This window comes from Pagrus pagrus (genome assembly GCF_965226575.1).
Source record: "Pagrus pagrus genome assembly, chromosome: 24".
Taxonomy (NCBI): Eukaryota; Metazoa; Chordata; class Actinopteri; order Spariformes; family Sparidae; genus Pagrus; species Pagrus pagrus.
The window spans coordinates 18,614,429-18,636,060 of record NC_140206.1 but is presented as its reverse complement, the minus strand read 5'-3'; the positions used below and the strand labels follow the sequence as shown (position 1 = coordinate 18,636,060).

At 38.4% G+C, this 21,632-nt stretch overlaps 1 protein-coding gene across 1 annotated transcript in view; it reads left to right on the top strand.

Moving 5' to 3' along the window:
* LOC311253539 (muscarinic acetylcholine receptor M4-like) overlaps positions 1 to 16,344 on the top strand; it is a 34,489-nt gene extending 18,145 nt beyond the window's left edge. Inside the window, exons 2-7 of the mRNA XM_084347575.1 lie at positions 6,454 to 7,052; positions 8,843 to 8,997; positions 9,843 to 10,044; positions 10,253 to 10,339; positions 12,160 to 12,429; positions 16,085 to 16,344. Of these exons, the coding sequence (XP_084203701.1) occupies positions 6,454 to 7,052; positions 8,843 to 8,997; positions 9,843 to 10,044; positions 10,253 to 10,339; positions 12,160 to 12,429; positions 16,085 to 16,330 (1,559 nt within the window). The 3' untranslated portion in view covers positions 16,331 to 16,344. The remainder of the gene's footprint in view (positions 1 to 6,453; positions 7,053 to 8,842; positions 8,998 to 9,842; positions 10,045 to 10,252; positions 10,340 to 12,159; positions 12,430 to 16,084) is intronic.
* The last annotated feature ends 5,288 nt before the right edge of the window (positions 16,345 to 21,632 follow it).

Genomic DNA, 21,632 nt, shown 5'->3' with positions numbered 1-21,632 from the left:
TATAATTTAATATAATGTAAATTTTAGATGAATATTTCAATGCTGGCTGCTAGTTGTCTGTTGACTGTGCGAGTATATGCCCATGCTAGAGAGGTATAAATGTTGCAACAGCGTGCTGGCTAGAGTCTTGTTGCTGGAATGCTGTTCATGTATATATGAGTGTGTGAGATGATGGTGATGAAATCTGTGGTAATGTGCCTCTCTTCTGCCCTGTGTTGTATATTTAATAAAAGATCTAAGCCAATTCTACTGTGTGCATGCGTGCATGCTTGAATTTGAATTAAAATGTATTTTTATTATTATTATTTTGCACAGAATAAAGCACTTACAGTTTTTGGAAACACTTGTACATCACATGAAAATATAGCTAATTATCAGTCATTCTTAGGAAAGGAAACAACTCTTAATTATGTGCTAATTTACTTGCATTGTTGACAATGAACTATTCTGAGTGAGTAAGTTGATAGGCTTCGTTGGAAATGTTGGAAATGAAACAGATATGCCCTGTCCAATGGAAATAAAAGCTGCTTCCTGATTTGGCTGCTGTCTTTGAGAGAAGATATAGAATAGAGTCTAATCTTTATTTTTACATGCAAACACACCTGAAGGCAGCAGTGGGCTGCCATGTCAGGTGCCCAGGGAGCACATGTGAACTGGCACCTCTTCAGCTACCAGTCCACTTCCATATTGTGGAATGTAGCTGGCCTTGAGCCAGTCACCCTCTGGTCCCCAAGCTAAGTCTCTACCGACTGAGCTACTGCCACCCCGCCCATATGTACCTTGTGAATAGCTTTAAAACCGTGGTGTAGAAATATTTTGTGTTTATAGAGAAAATATTTTGTGTTTATAGAGATCAATGTCAATTCGATGTAAATTTTAATTAAAAGTCCATTTCTGACCAACAGCAGCAACATATTTTAACTCTCACTATCTTTATTTGGCCTTTGTATTGCATTTCACTGTCATGGCACAGTTGTTTTGGAGTGAAAACAGGTGGTTATAGAGAGGCGGCAAAACAACACTACACATCACAGTCAACATCTGCTAAGGAGTAGGACTTAATGACCTATACACCTTTTTAATTTGGATAAACTCACAACTTAGTAGCTTTTATTCCTGTAATTATGTAATTAGTAATTTAAAAAAAGTAATTATTTTATGATCACAGCATCAACTGACTAACATAAGCATTTGTTAATGACAGCAGCTATACTGTTTAATTGGCTTTATTGATATTTAGAATGAGTAATTACAGGAAGAAACAAGAGGCTGTCTTCCTCCTGTTCTGTCTGTGACATATTCTACAGAAACAGACATTAAAACTGTAGTGAAACGCTGGTATGATGTCGATATGACTGTCTACAGGTCGTTTTCAAGTCTTTTTTGGCTTAGAGCCGGTAAAAAATAGGCAAGAATCCAATTTTGTAGATGAAACATCGCTGCAGCCTTGTCTCTCCTTGTGTGAGAAGAGCAGCGTGGCTTCTCTAACCTGTTAACATGGACGCCAAAATTAAAAGTAGGACATTACCCCACACAACCACACTGCTCACGCAGCCAGTGTGGCTAGCCTGTTAGACATACAGTACTAATTTTAGTCTTGTTCGATATTTGATGGCAAACATTACAGCATGGTAAAGTGAAAAAACACTTACTAGATAACACTGGTCCCAGAGCAGTGCCCAGTTCCCAGCTGATCCCTTTGTTATTTCCACTCATTCTTGCCTTTTCTCTGTCCTTTAGATTCAAATTCCAATATGATTGAGCTGTGGTCCATCATATTTCACAATAGTTTGTATTGATTTTCCTTTTTTCGAATATCTACATATTAGTACATATGTACGTACAGTCGGAATGGCAACCTTAACACTGCTCTTTATTGTTAATGTAGTAGGACTGTAATTCTAAAGTAAGTCTGTAAGTCTAAAAATAAGGCCTTTATGTCCAGCTTGAATACTAGGAAATTCCCCAGAATGCTTGTCAGTATATTGAGAAGAGTATAAATGAATAATGTGAAAAGGCTGAATATAATCAGAGTTCTGCTTTGAAATGAATCCCCACCTATTCCCCCTGCACTACATCTCCCAGGTTCTTGGTTCTGCAGTGTTTTTTTCTTCCTGCATTTAATATATCCGCTTAATGTTATCAGAGCTGGCCAGTCTCTCTATTAAATGGGTTTGAATATCAACGGAATAACCGTGTTGACTCAGCATTTTGTCGAAAGAACAATACAATGTATATTTAAACCACAACCTAAATTGAATTTGTAGCACAGATCGGTTAGAGGGGTATGCATACATTTTCAATATGCATGATGCTTTAAAGTAGTGCCAGCAATAAATACACACGATATGTTTGATGACCATTCTGTATCATTACGTTTACAAAGGTTTGACCATTCAATGTCAGCCATAGACTGCTTTATAATATTGTAATCTGCCTTTCTTTCTCTGTGCGCTGAGCACTGTGATGTTACTTCCTCATCAAACACGATGAAAGTGACAGAAGTGATGGAAACTGAGTTATTTGTGTACAGTGCTTGTAGGCTAGTTTTATACTGAACATACATGTTTAGACATGCAACTAGACAGAAAGAATACGACTAATAATACTAGTAGCAGCAATGATACCTACTATAGTAAACGTAGACTCAATTATCAAAACTCAATACTCTTCATATTTTGCTTGTAAAAATCTTAATTTGCAACGCAACTAAAGCTGTCAGATAAATGTAGTGGAGTAGAAGCTCAGAGTAGCACTAAAAAGTTCAATTAAGTACCTAAGTACAGTACATTACTTGAGTAAATGTATTTAGTTACATTTCAATACTGCTAAAGGGCCTTTGAATAATGATGCTTGGCTGTGTATACTGAATGCAGTTCCACTCTGATGTGACTGCTTATCTTCAATCAATTAGTTTTCGGTGTGTTTTCTGCAAGATCCTCATCAGTATGCAGATAAGATTAGCAAGTTCCCCATGGCATGTATCAAGTCTGATAGCTCTGCAGACTGTACAGAGATACTTAAGATAGACCAGCAGTAGAACAACCAACAGCCAGTCTTATCTGCATCCAACTGGGATCAGTAGGAGTGAGACAGACAAACAACCATCATGTAATGGCTTGAACACACAACACGACTTTCAAAGCCATCCGATCACTGTTCTGTTCACACTACACAACTGTCTGCTTTGTAGTCGGAAGACTTATAACCATTGTGGTTTCCACACTACATGACTGGTCAGCGACAGGGTGGCTCAAACTACAAGATCACACCTTCAATGTGACTCAGGAATGATGTGGTCCAAACAGCCCAAGTTTTTTATGCACTGATTTGCAGTGACAAAAAAGGGGGGAAAAGAAAATAATACGGGTAAGAGAGCAGATCCGGATGTGTGGACAGCAAGGATTATTGTTGCACTGAAATCATATTATAGCCTGCTCCTATACATATACTAAAATGCTTGTGTGTATGTATTCTGTATTCTGAAACTATAGGCTATTATTGCACCTGCTCCATACACAGACTGGGTTCAGAGAACTACTGTGGATTACAGTAGAGGGGAGAGGGAGAAAGAAGAGGAGTACCTGCTCTCATCCAGATTTTTAGCCTGCTAGATATCCTGCAGATGTCGGACACACGCAGCCAAGCTGTCTCTGATCTCCTGGATCAGGTCTCCGAAAGTCATTCACGGGAGCGCAAGCTGATCTGCCTCTGATCTGGGGTTTTTTGTCAACGAGCTCTAAAAACCAGCTGCAGTGGCAAGATCAGGCCGAAAATCCTTAAATGTCAACTTGGCTTAACTGTGTTACATAGTATGCTCTGTTTCAAGCAACATTACCAAAGTCTACAATGACAGAAGGGACAAAAAGGGGGAAGGAAGAAAATAAGGGACTAACAAACTTGTTTGGACATTACAATTCAATGGTAAGCTGTTCTATCCCATAGTCCATATTTTCCACCAGGATATATAAAGATAAGTCCTTCTAGGTCTGGGAAAATTGTCATGATGATAGTTCCCACTGAATACACCATTGGTACATAAAACATGCATCTTACGTCTAACATTCGTTCATTCTTTAAAAGGTGACAAGAATTTCTGTTAAAGTAATTATTATTAATTAATTATCCTACAAGTAGTTACCATAGCTCAATGCTAATACTAGACAAAATAATTTTAACAATGAAGATGAGTGGTCTATATCGCTCAGACTGTGATGTCAGACAGGTGTTCTTTTTCACTATCTCTAAGGAACAGCTTCTCTGCTTAGTGAGAGTGCTGAGCTGAAGCTCACATTATACCAAATTAGCTATGCTGAAATCATCAGCACAAATACATGACTCATGAACTTCAGTCAGGCTTATTCAGTGGTATAAACTCTGGCCATGATCAGTGAACACACAACACACACCAAATCAAAAGAAAACCTTGTGCATTCCACTGTTCAGAATCTTGCAGAGTTGTTTTAAAAATGGTTATAAAAGAATGTCAATGATTGTTCATTTACCTTGAGTGTTTTTTGTTTTTTTTTGGCAGTTACAACCTGTTGGTACCTTGTTCACTTTATTTCTGTATGGCACTGCACTGCACAGAAATTAGATAGTTTTGTTTTCTTATGACCAGAATACATACATTTCTATTGGCAGTGAGAGAGACACAGTGCAATGTCATGTTTGTTATTACTATTTTTATTATTATTATTGTTAATAATTATATTAAGCATATTTGGCAACCCTTTTTTTTTTATCCATGCAAGGGAACGACGCCATCACCAAGCCATTGTTTCATACAAGCTTGTAAGTGCACCTTTTTCTTACGATGTCATGTGCTACCACATTGGTTTCAATAGGCTACAGAGTTAATGACAAGCTACCTCCACATGCAGCTCACCTGCTGTGGAATCGGAGGCAATGGTGGAAAAATATCAAGAACGCACAGTGTTTTTTTGGGGGGGGTGACTTAAAACATACTGCTGATGAAGACAGTCAGCAGAGCAGACACACACAGGGAGAGAGAGGAACCAGAAAGGGGAGGCAAGCCAGTGTGTGTGCATTAAAGTGGACGATTAAAGCTACACTCCAAAAAACTTCCAAAATCTGAAACTGTATTTTAAAGAGTCATTAGCCCCTCTGAGACAATGCAGTCCAGAATTAATGGGTCTAAGTATAGTGGTTTTTGATCTGGACCTGGTCTCATGTGGTCTACACATGAAAACAGCAGTGAAATGGACGGTAAAAATAAATAAAAGTCAGGATTATCAAACCCTGTGATGTCCCCTGTCATTTTGGAGTATTGGGTTATGGAGACTTTTTTAATACTGAGCAGGTAGAACCACAGCAAATAGGTAGGAATAGAAACAAGACTGAAAATCAGTTAACCATGAGCAAGGACAATAAGAAAAAAATGCTAGTGTTAAAATGATCAGAACATAAGGTTGTAAACCAATTGCAGACCGTGTCATTGTATAATTCATTGTCATTTCATCTTCCCCATATTATTAACGTTTTTCAGTCCATGAACTGGCTTGAAAATGACTGAACAACACCATCTATAGGCAGTATGCCACTTTAAAGGTGGATTAGAAAATTCCAATAAGAAGCTGTGAATCGGATACTTACTTTAGTGTTGTCTGTGCAGTGTGGTGGAAATCTCTACACGTGCCAGTTTCAAATAAGTCTTTATTACATTACTGTATGGTTCCAGTGCCACCATGGTGTCCGTTCACTGACTTACCATCACTGCGTGATTCTGATTATTCAGGCTTTCTTTCACACTGAACCGTTGGTGTGTGAATTTGCAGCATGCTTATCAAGTGCAACAGATGACAAAGTCAATAACTTCTGGGTCACACAAATCGGACAAACTAAATATCAAAAACAAGTTTTTTCATTTCCCTTTTTTTGATCTGAGCTTAAAATCAAAGTTTGAAAAAACAAACCGTTATTTGTTTTTTGGTGTCAGTTTCATCAACCAGTAACGAAATAACAAATGTTTTTTTTCATTTTCCAATTTTGTTTTCACAATTGAATATAAAAGAATGAATGATACATGGATTATAATACATAATCCATGCCATAAATGCATTTTATTGCATTTAGGGAGTGAGTTGAGTGCAGAGGGACATTCAAACAAAGTCAGGCTAGATAGCTAACAAGCTATTCAGCTGCTGCACATAAAGCAGTATAAAAAACGTTAAATTCAAAAGATTAGACATCTTGTCCTGTAGTATGATTTGTTACTAACCCAACTAATGAAGTACTGTCCACAAATTTCTGTCATTCATTTTAACCCTACTGTAGAAGGAGTCAAGAATTATTTCGGGACAACAGACACTGTGATGTTGATGATCACTGCCATGATTACATTAATGGCATTACTATATTTGTCTTTATTGAAATAATATGTTTTATCTTCCTATTATTATTATCTTCCTATCTTTCCCCTTTTTCCATCAGGGTCCTCGGTCAACCAATCAGCTGACCTGTTCTCCAACATCTCATGCAACATTTCCACCAATGACTCAACATCCTGCTCTCCTGTAGACGATGGAGTGGGGACAGCAAGTCCATATAAAGCTTTGGAGATGTTTTTTATTGCCCTGGTTACAGGATCTCTAAGCTTTGTGACTGTCACTGGAAATATTTTAGTCATGCTGTCCATCAAAGTAAATCGCCACTTACAAACTGTTAATAACTATTTCTTATTTTCATTAGCATGCGCTGACTTGATTATCGGTGTTTTCAGCATGAATTTGTACACAGTCTACATCATTGTTGGCTATTGGCCACTTGGGCCGGTGGTCTGTGACTTGTGGCTAGCTTTAGATTATGTTGTCTCAAATGCCTCGGTGATGAATTTACTGATCATTAGCTTTGATCGCTATTTCTGCGTAACTAAACCCCTAACGTATCCAACAAGAAGGACAACAAAGATGGCAGGGTTAATGATTGCAGCAGCATGGATCCTGTCATTCATCTTGTGGGCTCCTGCAATCTTGTTCTGGCAGTTCATCGTTGGACAGCGAACAGTACCACCTGGAGAGTGTTATATTCAGGTAGAGTGCATAAAACTTTGATGATTTTTTTTGCATATACAGCACAAAGCACATTTACTGTCAGCCAAGCTGTTATGAACCATATAATTGGTTATTCATATTACATATTATTACTTCCCCTTTAATAAAATTTGAAAGTGCATTCAGTAAGAGAGGGTTGTTTGCAAAATGGTTGCCTTTTAAATGGCCTTTTGATGTGTGATAAACAGTGATGAAATAATCCTGACTCAAGGTCACCTTGCTAGTTTTTCTGTAGCTTTGAACTGCAAATGACCCCTGATTTCGTCCAAAGTCTGTTGAATGCCTTATTTTTAAAAAATATTTCTCCAATCCTCATCTGACTCCTGGTCCATGACGTTTGACCTTTTCTCCGTGCATGCTGCTGGAAGACTCTTGTGACTAAACACTGGACTGATACAGTCAGCAGAAGGTTTCAGGAAGCTATATTTTTCCTAGCCTTGCTAGGTTGTGTACTTCTACCATAAAAGTATATTAAAAAAAGAGGAAACGAAATAGAAAATGAGTAATGCTAGATCATTGTGATAATAGCATGTACTGCCAAACATAGTTAGAAGAGTTAAAATGCCAGCAGATTAGTTTGCTAGTGGCCACCCGTTGGTCATGTGGCTCTCCCTTTGCAATTTGTAGCGGTCTGTCAAAGGCTGTGAGTGGTTTTGGTCCAGGATTGATAGACAGCTGATGTTGTTTCTGTCCAGGATCCTTGCTGTTTCACTTCACAAGTGTTTCCAAGTGTTTCCAATAGTTGACACATTTATTGTCATCACTCCATACACCACAATTAATTTGTCATAGATACTGATCCTAATTTCAAGAATTAACTTACTGTATATAGAGGCCAAGACAAATTACAAATTTTGTTGTTTAGGTATTTATATTTTGACTATTAAAATTTTTGCTGCTCTTTGCTAGTTATATCTCATACTCTGCAACCCAATCACTAGAATGAATGTTGGCAAAGTATGTTTCTGCAAAACCACAAACATCTGGTTCTATGGCCACAGACAGGGCCCAAGTGCCTAAAATAAATATCACCTGAAAATTGTTGCTAGGTCGCACTAAAAATGTGCAGTGGTTTCACTTATTAACGTCTTGGCAGCCTTTTCAACCGCTTGGCAGTGTTTTCACCTACAACTCCAGCATTGCCCCCTCACACCTCCCAACATGAAAGTCATGTAATAGACATGTAGTGTATGATATGATACATTTTTCTGGAAATGTCACTATGGTACTTCGTCTGTGACATGCAAAAATGTAATTATATCTGTGGTTTGCAGAAACGTAAACTGCTAGCATGTTATCCTTGCGACTGGGCTATACTCTGTCCCCCTAATGCAGTAGTTCTCCTAGTGGGAGCCCGGAGTTATAACAGGAGGGGTGCTGCAAGGCTAAATTCATCTTTATTCATTTGTGATGAGTCACAAGAGTCTCCTGGCAGTTTTTTCAGTAGGATGTCACACTGAAGTTGCAATTCTGTATTAATTACAGACAATGTCTAAGATAAATTCTATAGGAGATTGCAAGTTTAACAACACAGTGTCAACAAAGTGTAAACATTCCGAATTTTATAAAGTCAGGATTGATTTCAGGTTTGTATTGGTTTGGATTAGACTGTAACCCAATACCTAATCAACTGGTAACTATTTACTGTAAACTGCATATGTGTAAACAATCACTGAAGGCAATGGAAGGCTTTCTATCTTTCTTTCTTTCTTTCTTTTATTTCTTTCTTTCTTTCTTTCCTACTTTCTTTCTTCCTTTTCTTTTTTCAGTTCCTTTCTAACCCTGCAGTGACGTTTGGGACGGCTATAGCAGCATTCTATCTTCCTGTCATTATTATGACCGTCCTGTACATCCACATCTCCCTGGCCTCCAGGAGCAGGGTTTCCAAACACAAACCAGAGAAGAAAGAGAAGAAAGGAATAAAGTAAGAGCCTCAATAGAATCAAACTTACCTTTTCTTAATTCAGGCACTTGCTTTTGGAACGCAAACTCTTACTTCATTAAATAAATAGCTGCAGCCTAATAAAAAAGGGAAATTCTGTATCCTTCTATGTGTGTTATAATCTCTGCTTGATATAACAGTTTCCCTTGGTTGGTTTCTCTTAATCAAAAGCCTCTTTTATACTACTTTTAAAAGATATTCCATCAGAAAATCTGTCTACCTAAAGATGGTTGTAAAATGTTTATTTTCTCAGACAGAGAACATCAACTATGCTGGATTTAGTTAGTTACTAGGGATTCCAATGATGACCCAATTTCACTGCAGAAGAAATTGTCAAAATGTCTGGAGAATTTCCTCAAGCACCCGTACTGCATATTATGCTTCTTTGTTAATTATCCAAATGCCTTGCATGTTCCAAACATAGTCCCTCAAATATGGCTATATACACAATATCAGTACCCTCCCTGAAACTCTAAAGTGTAGCCTAAGGTAGTGATGATGATGAACTACATATACTTGTGCAATAACAGTATAATAAAAATATTCAGATATTTTAAAGAAAAATATTTATTGGTAAACAGTATGTTCCTGTTTTGGAAATCATTGGTGGTTTGCAAATTGGAAAAAAGTGGTTTAATAAATTGCAAAGTACCACCAGATGGCCACCAAGGCTTTTAACATTAATAAATCAAATACCCAAATTGCTGCACAATGATTGATGTCCATGTGTGGATTGTATAAAGTACACATTTGAGGCACAGATTTTTTTTTTTTAATTGTGTGTGCTTTGTGAAAAAACAATTGGCATTCTAATGTTTTTCTTCCAGAACTCCCAGCTTGATAAAGAGTCACTTGTTAAAGCAGAACAATAACAATGAGACCAGTCCTCAGGCCAGTCCCCGCTCTACTCCTAAACTTAGTCTGGACTCAACTACAACTGCGTTGGAGGCTGTGAAGAATGGCAGAGTGGAGGAATCAAAACCAGTTAAGCCAAAGCCTCTAGCACAGCCCAGTCCAGGAGTCACACAGGTATTGATTCGCACAGTTAATCTAATAATATCACAGCTTATGTATTCCCACCAGACTTTGTTCGCTCGTGCGGCAGTTTCATTACTTTACTGTTTACGGTAGTTGATCTAGAAACTTATTATGTTCAGTTTGCTATGTATTATGCTTCCATTGTGTAAATCAATCAATCTATCTATCTATCTATCTATCTATCTATCTATCTATCTAGGAAAAGGAGAGCTCCAACGATTCGTCCACAGCTTTTATTCCTCCCACAGAACCACAGAACAACACCAAGAATGAGGTGATATCTGAGGTTGGTGTTCAAAAGTTGGTCAACTTTCTTTGCTGTCATTTCATGCTTTATTTCCAAAACATTCTTTGTCTTATCATAGTTTCATCAGAAATAAAACAGACATTTCACAACCCTCTTTGGACAACATATGCACACTACATATGCATGAAAGCTTAGAGCTGCAAAGGTTTCAATTATTAATTTTTTTTGTCAGTAATTTATCTCATTTTCTTGTGATAACCAAGTAATTTTCTTCTATGGTGGAGTGGATTAGTCTTAACTAGCTCTATCTATGGGTTAACTATCTCTTTTCAGGATAAATATCATGTTAGTGAACATGCAAATGTTCGTACATGAACATTTCCATGTTCATGTGCGAACATGTTCTATCCCTGAACACCAGTGCTCCAAAGGAATGTGTACTAAATCTACTTCTTCACACCCTTTTCACACATACACACACACATCCCTCCTATCCATCTAACTCAATCGTTAAATTTGTGAATGAAATGACTGTGCTTGGCCTCATCGATGAGTCTGCATATAGGAGACAGTACAAGAACTGGCAGTATGATGTCACAGTCACAAAGTAACTGTGAACATCAAGACCAAGGAAGTGATAGTGGCCTTTCACGTGTCAGGACAACACACCCCACTCAATATAAATGGCGAGGCGGTCGAGAAAGTAACCAGCTTCATGTTCTTGGAACTGACGGTGACCGAGGAGCTGTCCTGGAGCACTAACAGCAACTTGGTGATTGGAAAACTCAACAACGCCTGTTTTATCTGAGGAAACTGAAGTGAGAAACCCTGCTGCAGAGGCTTCTGGTCCTTTTCCATTACTGCGCCATTGAAAGTGTAATGACATACTGCTTGGCAGTGTGGTTCTGGAGCTGCACAAAGGCAGACCAGAGGGCTCTCTAGAGAGTTATAAAAAAACAAGTGCTGGGAAAATCGTTGGGAACCAGCTACCAAACATCACCACCATCTACACCTCTCGCTGCCTACGCCAACCTCACAGCATCATTGGAGATGATTCACATCATGCTCATAACCTACATAACTTTTTTTCCCCTCCTGCCCTCAGTTAGAGGATATAGGTCCAGTCAATTTTCAAGGACATCACTCTGGATGGGTTTTAAAGTTTTTTCCAATTGGTAAAACAAGTCTCTATACTGATGTCAAAACTGACAGTTTCTCTTCATGACAACAGTTCTGTTAAAGCTGGAAGGAAAAGTGACTTTAGATTTACTTAATCTGGAAGTGTCATTAAAAAGAATTCATTACAGATGAATCTTTAAATTCTATTAGTATATTAATATATAATAATTATGACATTTTCATGCAACATATTAAATGTTGTTTAATTTAATTTACAAGTGCAACTCTGAGTTTCTACATTGATAAACCTCTCACAAGATGTAAAAGTTGGCTATATGAACCAAATATTTGATGAAAGGAATATATGTGCACGTTCCCAAAAAGTATTTTTTTTATTTCTAGATACTCCCCTATGTGTATGGATTTGTTGTATCAAGCCATTTTCATCTGTTCTTCAATTTTCTATGTTCTGTTTCACATTACTTTCACACAAAAGGTACTCTGTGAATAGGGAACATACTGTACCACTTTCAGAAAACGTATCTAAGCAATTGAGTAAAACCTGTAATAGTAGATGATTTAGTACTCCTTCTGGAGGAGCATTTTTGCACTTTTGTTGTGGTAAGCATGACTGTTTTCACTGAATTCCTGCCCTTTCTGACCTTGTGAGCTTCATTCACCCTACAACAGGTCACAGTGGCCTTAAAAGTTCCTCAAAAACTCTCTTTGGTTTGTTACAGGCTGCAACAAATCCCAACCCAGTTGACACAGCAACAGTCGATCCTGCTGAGCCCAAGATCACCGCCAGTTCGAAATGGTCCAAGATAAAGATTGTAACAAAGCAGACAGGAGATGAATGCATTACAGCTATAGAGATTGTCCCTCCTGTAGAGGGAGCTGAGAGACATTCAATCCCGATCAGCCGTCCTAGGACTGTGGCACGAAAGTTTGCAAGCATTGCTAGAAGCCAAGTGAAGAGGAAAAGACAGATGGCTGCCAGAGAAAAGAAAGTATGTTAATATAACACTACACAGACATGAGGCAACAATTGGATAAACAATACACCGTACGCTTATAAATGGTTGTACATTACATGAAACAGCTATTTTTAGAAAGTTAGATTGACATTACTTTGACTCTGTGTGTGTGTGTGTGTGTGTGTGTGTGTGTGTGTGTGTGTGATAATTAATATTGAGGCTAACATAAGCTTGTCATCCGTCGTCATTTTTAGGATTTTTGTTAGGAAAGAGGGCTAGGGTAAAGTGTTTGGGCTACATGGCCCTCCAAATGGAGATTTTTCAGATGCACACCCATAAAACATGGGTTATGAGAACTCTCTGCGGTTTCAATAAATCATGCTCCTTTCTTTATAACAAGCATAAAACAATCACAGCCAGTTTGCTGATGTCCTGGTACTAATGTTACATTGATGACAATTCCACATTTTGATGTATTTCAATGTTGCATCCTCCCCTTTGATAGCATATGATGCCTGAAATTTAACCGAGGACCAGTAGTGACATTGCGGCAGTGAGTACCGCTCCTCTGATATCAGTGCAGACTTGCAGAGTAGGGGCACAGGCTGCTGACTGCTTACATTAGCGACTGGTAACAAAGCAATGGTCTTTTTAATTTGATGGCTTCTTAGAACCTATGAATGAATTGCGAGCATCCATGCTTTTCTGTCTGCATCAGATAAACTGCAAATTGCACTGTGATAATACCAGGATTGCCACAGTAACACAAATAAATCACCACAGCGGAATATGCCATGTTGTAAATCTCAGGTCCTAATGTCACGACCATCATCTACGTCAAATGATGACATTTGATGGTCTTGAAGGGCTGTCCCATTTCATAGGGGGGATTTCAACCACTACCTCTTGTAATTCCGTTCTGAGGGGCAAGGGGTTCACTCAAAAATGAGGGGTATGGGTAAAGCCAAAGAGCAAGAAAAGTCCTAGTCGGGGTAGTTGGATTGGTCACAGACCAGACTTTTCCTCCACAGAACAAGGTTTGTGTCCCATTTGTGACAATCAAGAGTGATTTGTATGATAGATAAGTAAGTTAACATATGTAAAAGACATAGCTTATGTAATGTGAGTGACGTGATTACGCTGCTTATGTTGCTTGATTTGAGTTACATCACACGTGACTTATGTTACGATACTGAATGTAGTTACTTTAACTCAAAGTATGATCTTTCCCTCAATCTAACCAAGTAGTTTTGGTGCATAAACCTAATCGAACCACAACTGTTTGACTGTTTGATGTTAATAACAGTCCAACAGTAATAATATGTCGTAATATGTGAACTGAAGTGTTAGTCAGCAAGCTCTTTTTCAAGGTCAAACAGGACTTGTATATTACGCATTATTGCAAATTGCAAACAGCAGCACCTTTATTTTAAAAGCCTAACCAGACGTTGCTATTGCTATTGCTGACCGCATAGCCTTTCTAGTCCAAAACTGGTTCTAGAGGGGTAGGTAGAGCATCATAGTCTGAAGGCCAAGGCCATTGAACAGGCTGCTGTAATTGATGAGTTGGGAGTGAGAATCTGTTGGAAAAAGCACAGCTAAAGAGTAGGCGACAAAAGCACATCTTCACTGATCATCAAGACACAAAACAGAGCAACATAAATATCATGACAACAAACAAAGCTAACATTGTTGTTTTTGCATGGCAGCATATGTTGCTGGAGTACAGGTGGGACTACCATGTCCACCAGCGTGTGAATGGTATGGAGCAGCTGTTTTCAAAGATGAGTTGCTTTTGTGCTGCAGTCATCTCACTTAATTACAGTATTGTTCAGAATGACAGATGGTGTTTGGAAATGTTCTTCTTAGTTTTGAAAAGGACATAGCCTGTATCTTTAACCATATTGTATGTCACACCAGAAATTCAAATCATCAGCAGTGAGGTGGAGTTTGGAGCTTGGGGGGGTTGTTGTATACAATGTCAAAAATGAGAAATGTATCCTTAACAAAATCCCAGATTAGTATTTCTGATGGCAGGAAAGGAGCAACCAGCACTAAATTTAAGCTTCATGAATTAATTATAAATTGGAAATCAGCTATAAATACAACAAATTTCTAGTTCACTGAGACAGCTACGTTTAGTGAAATTATTACGTTACATAATTCAGTTTTCAATATACTAACTGCCCAGAGCCCTGTTTCCACATGACGATAGACTGTAAGAGGGTTTCCAAAGCAGCAATTAAGATCAAGTGCCGAACAAACACAAGCTGTTTGTGGCACTGAAGATTAACTTGGCACATTTAACTGTCTATAAACCCAGCCACAATTATGCAAATCATTAAACAAATGTCGTAAATGACAGACTAAAAATGTTTGATAATGTCACTTAATGTTCAGTCATCAGTCACAGCTTTCTGATTTCTGCCTTAGGATACCTGTTACTGGACGTCCAGTCCAATCTAACTGCTGGTACAGACATATGAGGACGATGGTGAAAGACATTGTCAGATGTCTCTTTTCTTTTCCTCCTGTCTCAGATCATTTATAAAGCTGGTTTACAGAGCCCCAGGAAACTGAAAAAGTATTTTTGCAGTGGTGCCATCACCTCAGGAGATGCCTTGCCAGACAAATTTGTACCCTCTTGCATCTCTCCTTTGACTTAATATACAATCATTCTGCCTCAATTATCGACTTTACCTTCACCTTCTTGTCTGAACACACCATTAAGGCTGTATTTAGGCCAACAACAGCACTATAGGATAAAATCCACCCCCCACGTCCATTTGAATCAGACTAGTGGTTATGACAATACAAAAACAACGACAACAAAACTGCAATGTTGTCCATCAAAATAGTTTAACCTAGCTCAATATTACAACTTTGGACATCACTGCCACCAATATAGCAGAAAAAGTGCTTCTCAAGAGCACACTCTTAGCCACTTCATTCTGACTTTTCGATTGTTCAACTTTTTTAATGTGCCGTCGCTGCTCAACGTGTGAGCATGGCAACCACAGAAACCAGAGTGGGAAGAGATATAGGAGCTGATCCATCAGCTTCAATGTCTTATTTTCTGGTTTTGGAAAAAAAATATTAGTTAGCAAAGATTGCTACATATTAATCATAAATTCTGGCAAACCATTTCCTTTTTTTAAGCTACAACCTGCTCTCTGTAGCTGCTTGATGGAAATATATTACATGGTGGATAGCAGCAGCCATCATCTTAGCCTTGAGATGCTTTTGGGAAATAGGGCAGGTAGGCTTCTTCTAGTAAAATTTGTATTTCAATATTAGTGTTTCAATTTATTTTAGATCAACATAATAATCAAACTGCAGAGGTCTGAAGTCTGGGAAAGAACTTGGGGTAATCAGTTGTTCAGAGTGACATTTACTTTGTCAGTTACATCACCTTTGCTTACTTTTCAAATTAGTCTGCAGTTGTATAGTATGCTACAATTACATATTTTGATAGCAAAACAGCAGACTCGTTCTCACTCTCTTGGATTAACTATCTTCAAAAAAAATTTAGCTTGCAGCCAATTGATTTCCATACCACAGTGAAATTAATGAAAAACCAATAGCTGCCTAGAGAGTAGAAAAGATTATTGGTATTTTGAATTGTCTTTGTCCTGTTCTCTCTTGGTTAGTTCACTCCTCCCCCCTCTTTTCTTCTCATTCTCCACAGGTGACCAAGACTATCTTTGCCATCCTGCTGGCTTTCATCATCACATGGACACCTTATAATGTCATGGTGTTGATTTCGACCTTCTGCCAGTCCTGCGTCCCTGACACTGTATGGGCTATCGGTTACTGGCTGTGTTATGTCAACTCTACTATCAACCCAGCTTGTTACGCACTGTGCAACGCTACATTCAAAAAGACATTTAAGAACCTGCTTCTGTGTCAGTATAAAAATATAGGTACAAGATGAGATGGAAGGAGAAGACTGAGGGTGGGATGGGTGGGGAAGGGGTGAACCACACTACAAGAACTGGAAACAATGGAAGGAAGAGAGGAAATACTGTTAAAAGGTGAGTGACAGAGGGCTGAAGGAGCTGGAGAGGAGAAATGGATGACAGATTGCATTACAAGGGTTCTTCTAAAGAGAAGAGACATCTGCAAGAGATGAGCAACTACGGTTTATAATGAATAATAATTATGATCATCCCGTATCTATTGACCCAGATCAAAATCTGAGTGTAAACCACATGGAAGCATGGTTTCAAACAGTAGGGAAAATAACTGCAATCATAGAACAGGGACTGATGTGAGCAGAAAAGTAAAAAAAACTATCCATTTATTAAACTTAGCCAAGAGAGCAAGCCAGACAAGTTGAGTTTCTGTGTCATCCCTCTGTTTTTTATCATCACATGGCAGTATGCAATGGTGTTGATCTAAGCCTTCTGCTATTCCCATGTCCCTGACATTTTGTGGGCTATTGGCTACGTGCTTTCTTAAGTCAACTTGATTATCAACCTAGCCACATTCAAGAGAAATTCAAGAATTTACTCCGGGGTCAGTATAAGAATATAGATAAAGGTGAGATGGTAGGAGAGGACTGAGAGTGGGATGGAAAGGGGAGGGGTAAACTACTACAAAATTGGGGGACAGAGGTAAGGAGGGAGGAAACATCATTGAGAGGTGAGTGACAGAGGGCTTAAGGAGCTGGAGAAGAGAAATGAATGACATAATCTAGTAGAAGGGTATCTTCTAAAGAGAAGAGACTGCATCTGAGATCTATTTTTGCCATCCCTAATGGTGCAAATAGACAAAATGTGATTGTAAATAGTGATTCCTTAACCTGCCAGCTTCCCCTAAGATGGAACGAATCACTGTGCTTCTGTCGGATATGACAGAATTACACTTCAGGAGTTCAGAGGAACTTCACCATCCATTAAAAACTGTGTTACGATGCCACAGCCATGGCTACAGCCATAATCACTACAGCCATAATCACAACAGTCTGTTCCAATCACAGCAATGGCAGCAGTCAGTCAGAGGATAGTGTAGAGAAGTATGTTAATAAGCCTCCACTAGGTATCTAAACTTCACTGGACTTGCGACTGAGCAAGCAAATAATAATTATACAAAGTATGATAATAATACATAATACATGCTGTATGCACATACTGTTATAGTCCAGCCTTCCTCAATGGAAAATAAAGTATTGCAAAGGAACACAGAAGAAGTTCAGGAAAATCCCTGCCATTAGCTTTTGGTGGCTCCGTTGAAATAATCTACATACATAACTACAGCTTGTTCATTGTCATTTAAGTGTATTTCATTTCAATTTAATGTCATTTTTTATAAACAATGATTTTTTTTTTTTGAATAGCATAGACCCTAGACACCATATAACTGACGGCTAAAATATAAGGACATATTGATCAAGAAATTAGATCTACATTTAAAGGAGAGTAGGTATGACTGGGAGACTTTGACTATGACTGGAGACAAGGGAAAGGTGGAGCAGGATAGTAGGACAGAAAAAGGTTGCAGCAGTACAATGCTGGGGGGTAGTATATCACACACTGTGGCAGCAATGTTGGAAGTCTTAAGGTCAATGAGAAATAAGAGCAGCAAACCATAAATAAATTGTGCTTCTAAACATAAACCTTTCATATAACATGACCACCTCAGTAACTGTATAGAGATACAGTATGTTACATATATCGTTTGATTTGCATACTACTTGCATGTCATAGAAGTCAGCGAGACAGTAGTTGCAATGCTCCATGTTTTCTAATAGGCTGCTTTACATCTGTCGCATGCAGTTTGTAAGCAACAACAACAAGCAAAAAAATATTAATTCTGTTGGTGTCATGACAGTGATCAGAAAAATGCATGACTTAAAAGTTTTAGAATATCATATAAAATTTCAGTGACATGATGAGGTTGATGAAGATCAGTGAATGGAACTTACTAATAAAAATTGTCATCTCGTGACCAAATGATGGTATTTTGAGATTCTCCACACTTTTCCAGGAGTCCCTAGATGCCAGTTGGTGGGGTAGAGTCACAATAGGGTGCTTGTAAAAGCAGCCCAGTCACCAGGATAAAATGTTAGCAGTTAATGTTTCTGCAAGCCATTGATAAATATGTCCATACAGACATGTACCATATTAACAATTGTACAAAATTTGTTATATCACGTTCACATTACATGTTTATTACCTGATTTTCATATGTGGAGGGGATAGTTTTGGAGTTGCAGACGACAAGGCTGCCAAGCTAGTGACTGTAGTTTGAGTCTGCATTTTGGCATTTGTAAGGGTGAAACCATTGGATATTATTAAAAAGATCTCAGGACAATTCCCAGCTTTGTTTGTGGTGACAAAACAAACATTGGTTTTACAGAAACATACTTTGCCATCATTTATCATAGCGATTGGGTTGTCATCCAAAAAAACATTTGCATAAATGCAACACATTGAGTGATATTGCATTGACCTCACATTAATGTAATACTTAGTGTATGGGGTTGGGTGGTGGTGGATGTCCGTGTCAGTTGGGGTCTTTTGCCTTTTTGATGAGGCCAGTGAGTGTGAGAAAAAGAGTGAAAAAGGCCCGCACAAGAGAAGAGATCTGGATGTGAATGAAGTAGAGGAAGAGCGCAGATGGAATAGAGAAGAGGGAATTAGGGGGGAAAGGAACGATGAGCTGGTGGAAGAAAAGTAGGCCATGATGGGAGGAGAACAGAGGAAGTACAGGAATTCCTCATTTAGTTCTGTTCTCCCATCCCTAATGCTCAGGCTGGAGATTTAGTCAGACAGGCTAAAAACACAACAATTCACCTAAAATCAGGACAAAATCTGTTCCTTCAGAACCATCTTATTAGCATGAATAATTCATGGTAATAATAATAATAATAATAATGATAATGATAATAATAATGATGTGCTTTACTACCCAGTGTGGCTTGTTGCTCTTGTAGCAGACCAGAAAGATGTCTCTCTCCCTGTCACTCTGTGTCCTGAATGACTGTTTCTGCACTTGAACTTTGGTGAACGGGTAGGACGTCAGTGGGCGGAACTTAACGGCACTGGTTTGGTGAAACTGGATCATTTATGGAAGAAAATGTTTTCTGGTTTGGCCTCTCATGTCCTCCAGCTGCTCTGCCTAAAGTTTTGGTGATTCACAGAGACAGATACAGTAACTTTACGCTCAGGAGATGAGCCACAGCCCACCCTAATCAGAGGGTCATGTTTGAGCCATGGCTTCTACAGTCTACATTTTTAAGTGTCCCTGGGCAAGATACTGAACCCCAAATTGCTCCAGGTGGCCTTTCCATCACTGTGTGTATGAGTGGTTATAGCTCCTGATGAGCAGGTGGTGTCTTGCATGGGAGCCTCTGCCACCCGGTTGTTAATGTGTGTGTGAATGTGTTTTTAGTGGTAAGTAAAGCCAGAAAAAGTGCTAGCCTATAAATGAAGTCTATTTGCCATAAAGTAACCTGTAATTGCTGCTCACTGCTAGTTACAGTAGCTCTGTTAGCTGTGCAGCAAACAATTCTAAGGTGGAAGGGGAACCTGAGTGGGCACCATCGAGCAACAGAACTGAGCTCAGCAGTCTCAATGGACATCATGACAGAGGCAAAGTGACAGAATGCACCAAAAATACTTTTTAAAATAGATGTAGGCATTAATTAACTTATAAATTGTGACATAAATTGATATTTCTGCTTTTTCCCTCTGAAGGACATCAGAGGGAAAATCAGAAAATATTTACAACATAAAACATGATCTGAATCAGAATCCTGGATGTAGCTGCTGAAATCTCCCTACTGTGCTGTGATTGGCTTTGAGTGACAGCCGTTTTTATTTGCATAATGAAGCAGAAATGAATAAAATAATGTAAAAATAAATGCAGGAATGTGGAAATGCAAAAGAAAAATTTTGTAAATGAATGAATAAATATATTCAAAATGAATAAATGAATAACTGAAAAAGAAAATTAAATGGGAAAATAAGTAAATAGTTGAATTAATACAAAGGTAAACAAAGCATGAAAATGCAGAAATATAAAAGTATGTGACATTTGATTAATTCATTAATTAATGCCTACATTTATTTTACATTTTATTTTTGGTGCATTTAATGCCATATTTATTTATTAACTGAGCCATTTATTTATTTTTGTTTTTGACTTTGGCAGTTTCAGTCCTCCACAGAGATAACTTTTGTCAGAGTCACAGATTTCTGGGTTTGTCCATCCCAAATACAGTAAATGGTAGGCAAGCATGTACTGTGTGTTCTGCACGTTGGCCTGCAGTGGAATGTCTATTCTCAAGTAACCGCTTCATTATGTCTGGAAAGAGACATTGCTGTTGAGTTTTTCAAATGTATGTTTTTGGCTCTTTGAGCACGACAAGCCAAGCGTCATCTAGTTCCATTATATCTGAGAGAAGGCAGACATCTCCACAGATGATATCTCCAAAACTCAGCATCTCACATAAAAACGATCTAGATGGATAAATAGCAAAACATCAAGATGGAAAAGTCCACAACAACAATGAATTAATGATATACAAAAACACTTCCACCTCATCCCAACCCATTTGTGTGATAAAATGTTAGAGGTTGAACTGAACTAAAAAAAAAAAAACGTCACAATGTGAATGCTTCCTAAAGGGTTGAGGTGAATCTTGTGGACACTATGTCGAGTCAAATTTGTGTTCAAATTGAGGTTGGTGACCTGTTATTAAAGACTCTTTTAGTAACAGTTCTCTCTTGGAACCTGTCATCCTCACTGATTCTTCTGGTAGATATGACTTCTTTGATATCTTCTTACATAACAAGGTCAAAAAAGAGGATGGGGTATTGCTCGCCAAAATGTCACATTACCAGTTAAGAAACTGATAGTAATGTTAAGAGAGGTTTTTCTGCAACAAATCCTCCCATTGAACTACCACAAAGTTTAAAAGATTTTCAGTCCTAGTGAGGCACTTCTCCTAGTTAAGGACAAATATATAAGGTTGTAGGTGTGTAGGCCAACTTAAAACTAAAAACTCTTAGAAGTTAATTACCACTTCAAAAGTGCATTTTGACCAGGAACACCCAGGGCCCTGTTTAGACGGTCTATAGTGCATGATTAACGCAGTGCACCGGTGTGTTTAGGGCGTGTCCAAGTCCATTTTGCAAGTAAAACGGCGGATAATCTGGACCGAAAGTGCAACGCACGGCACAAAGAGGTTGTATTTAGACTCTGATTTAGTCACGGGTGTGTACATTAAT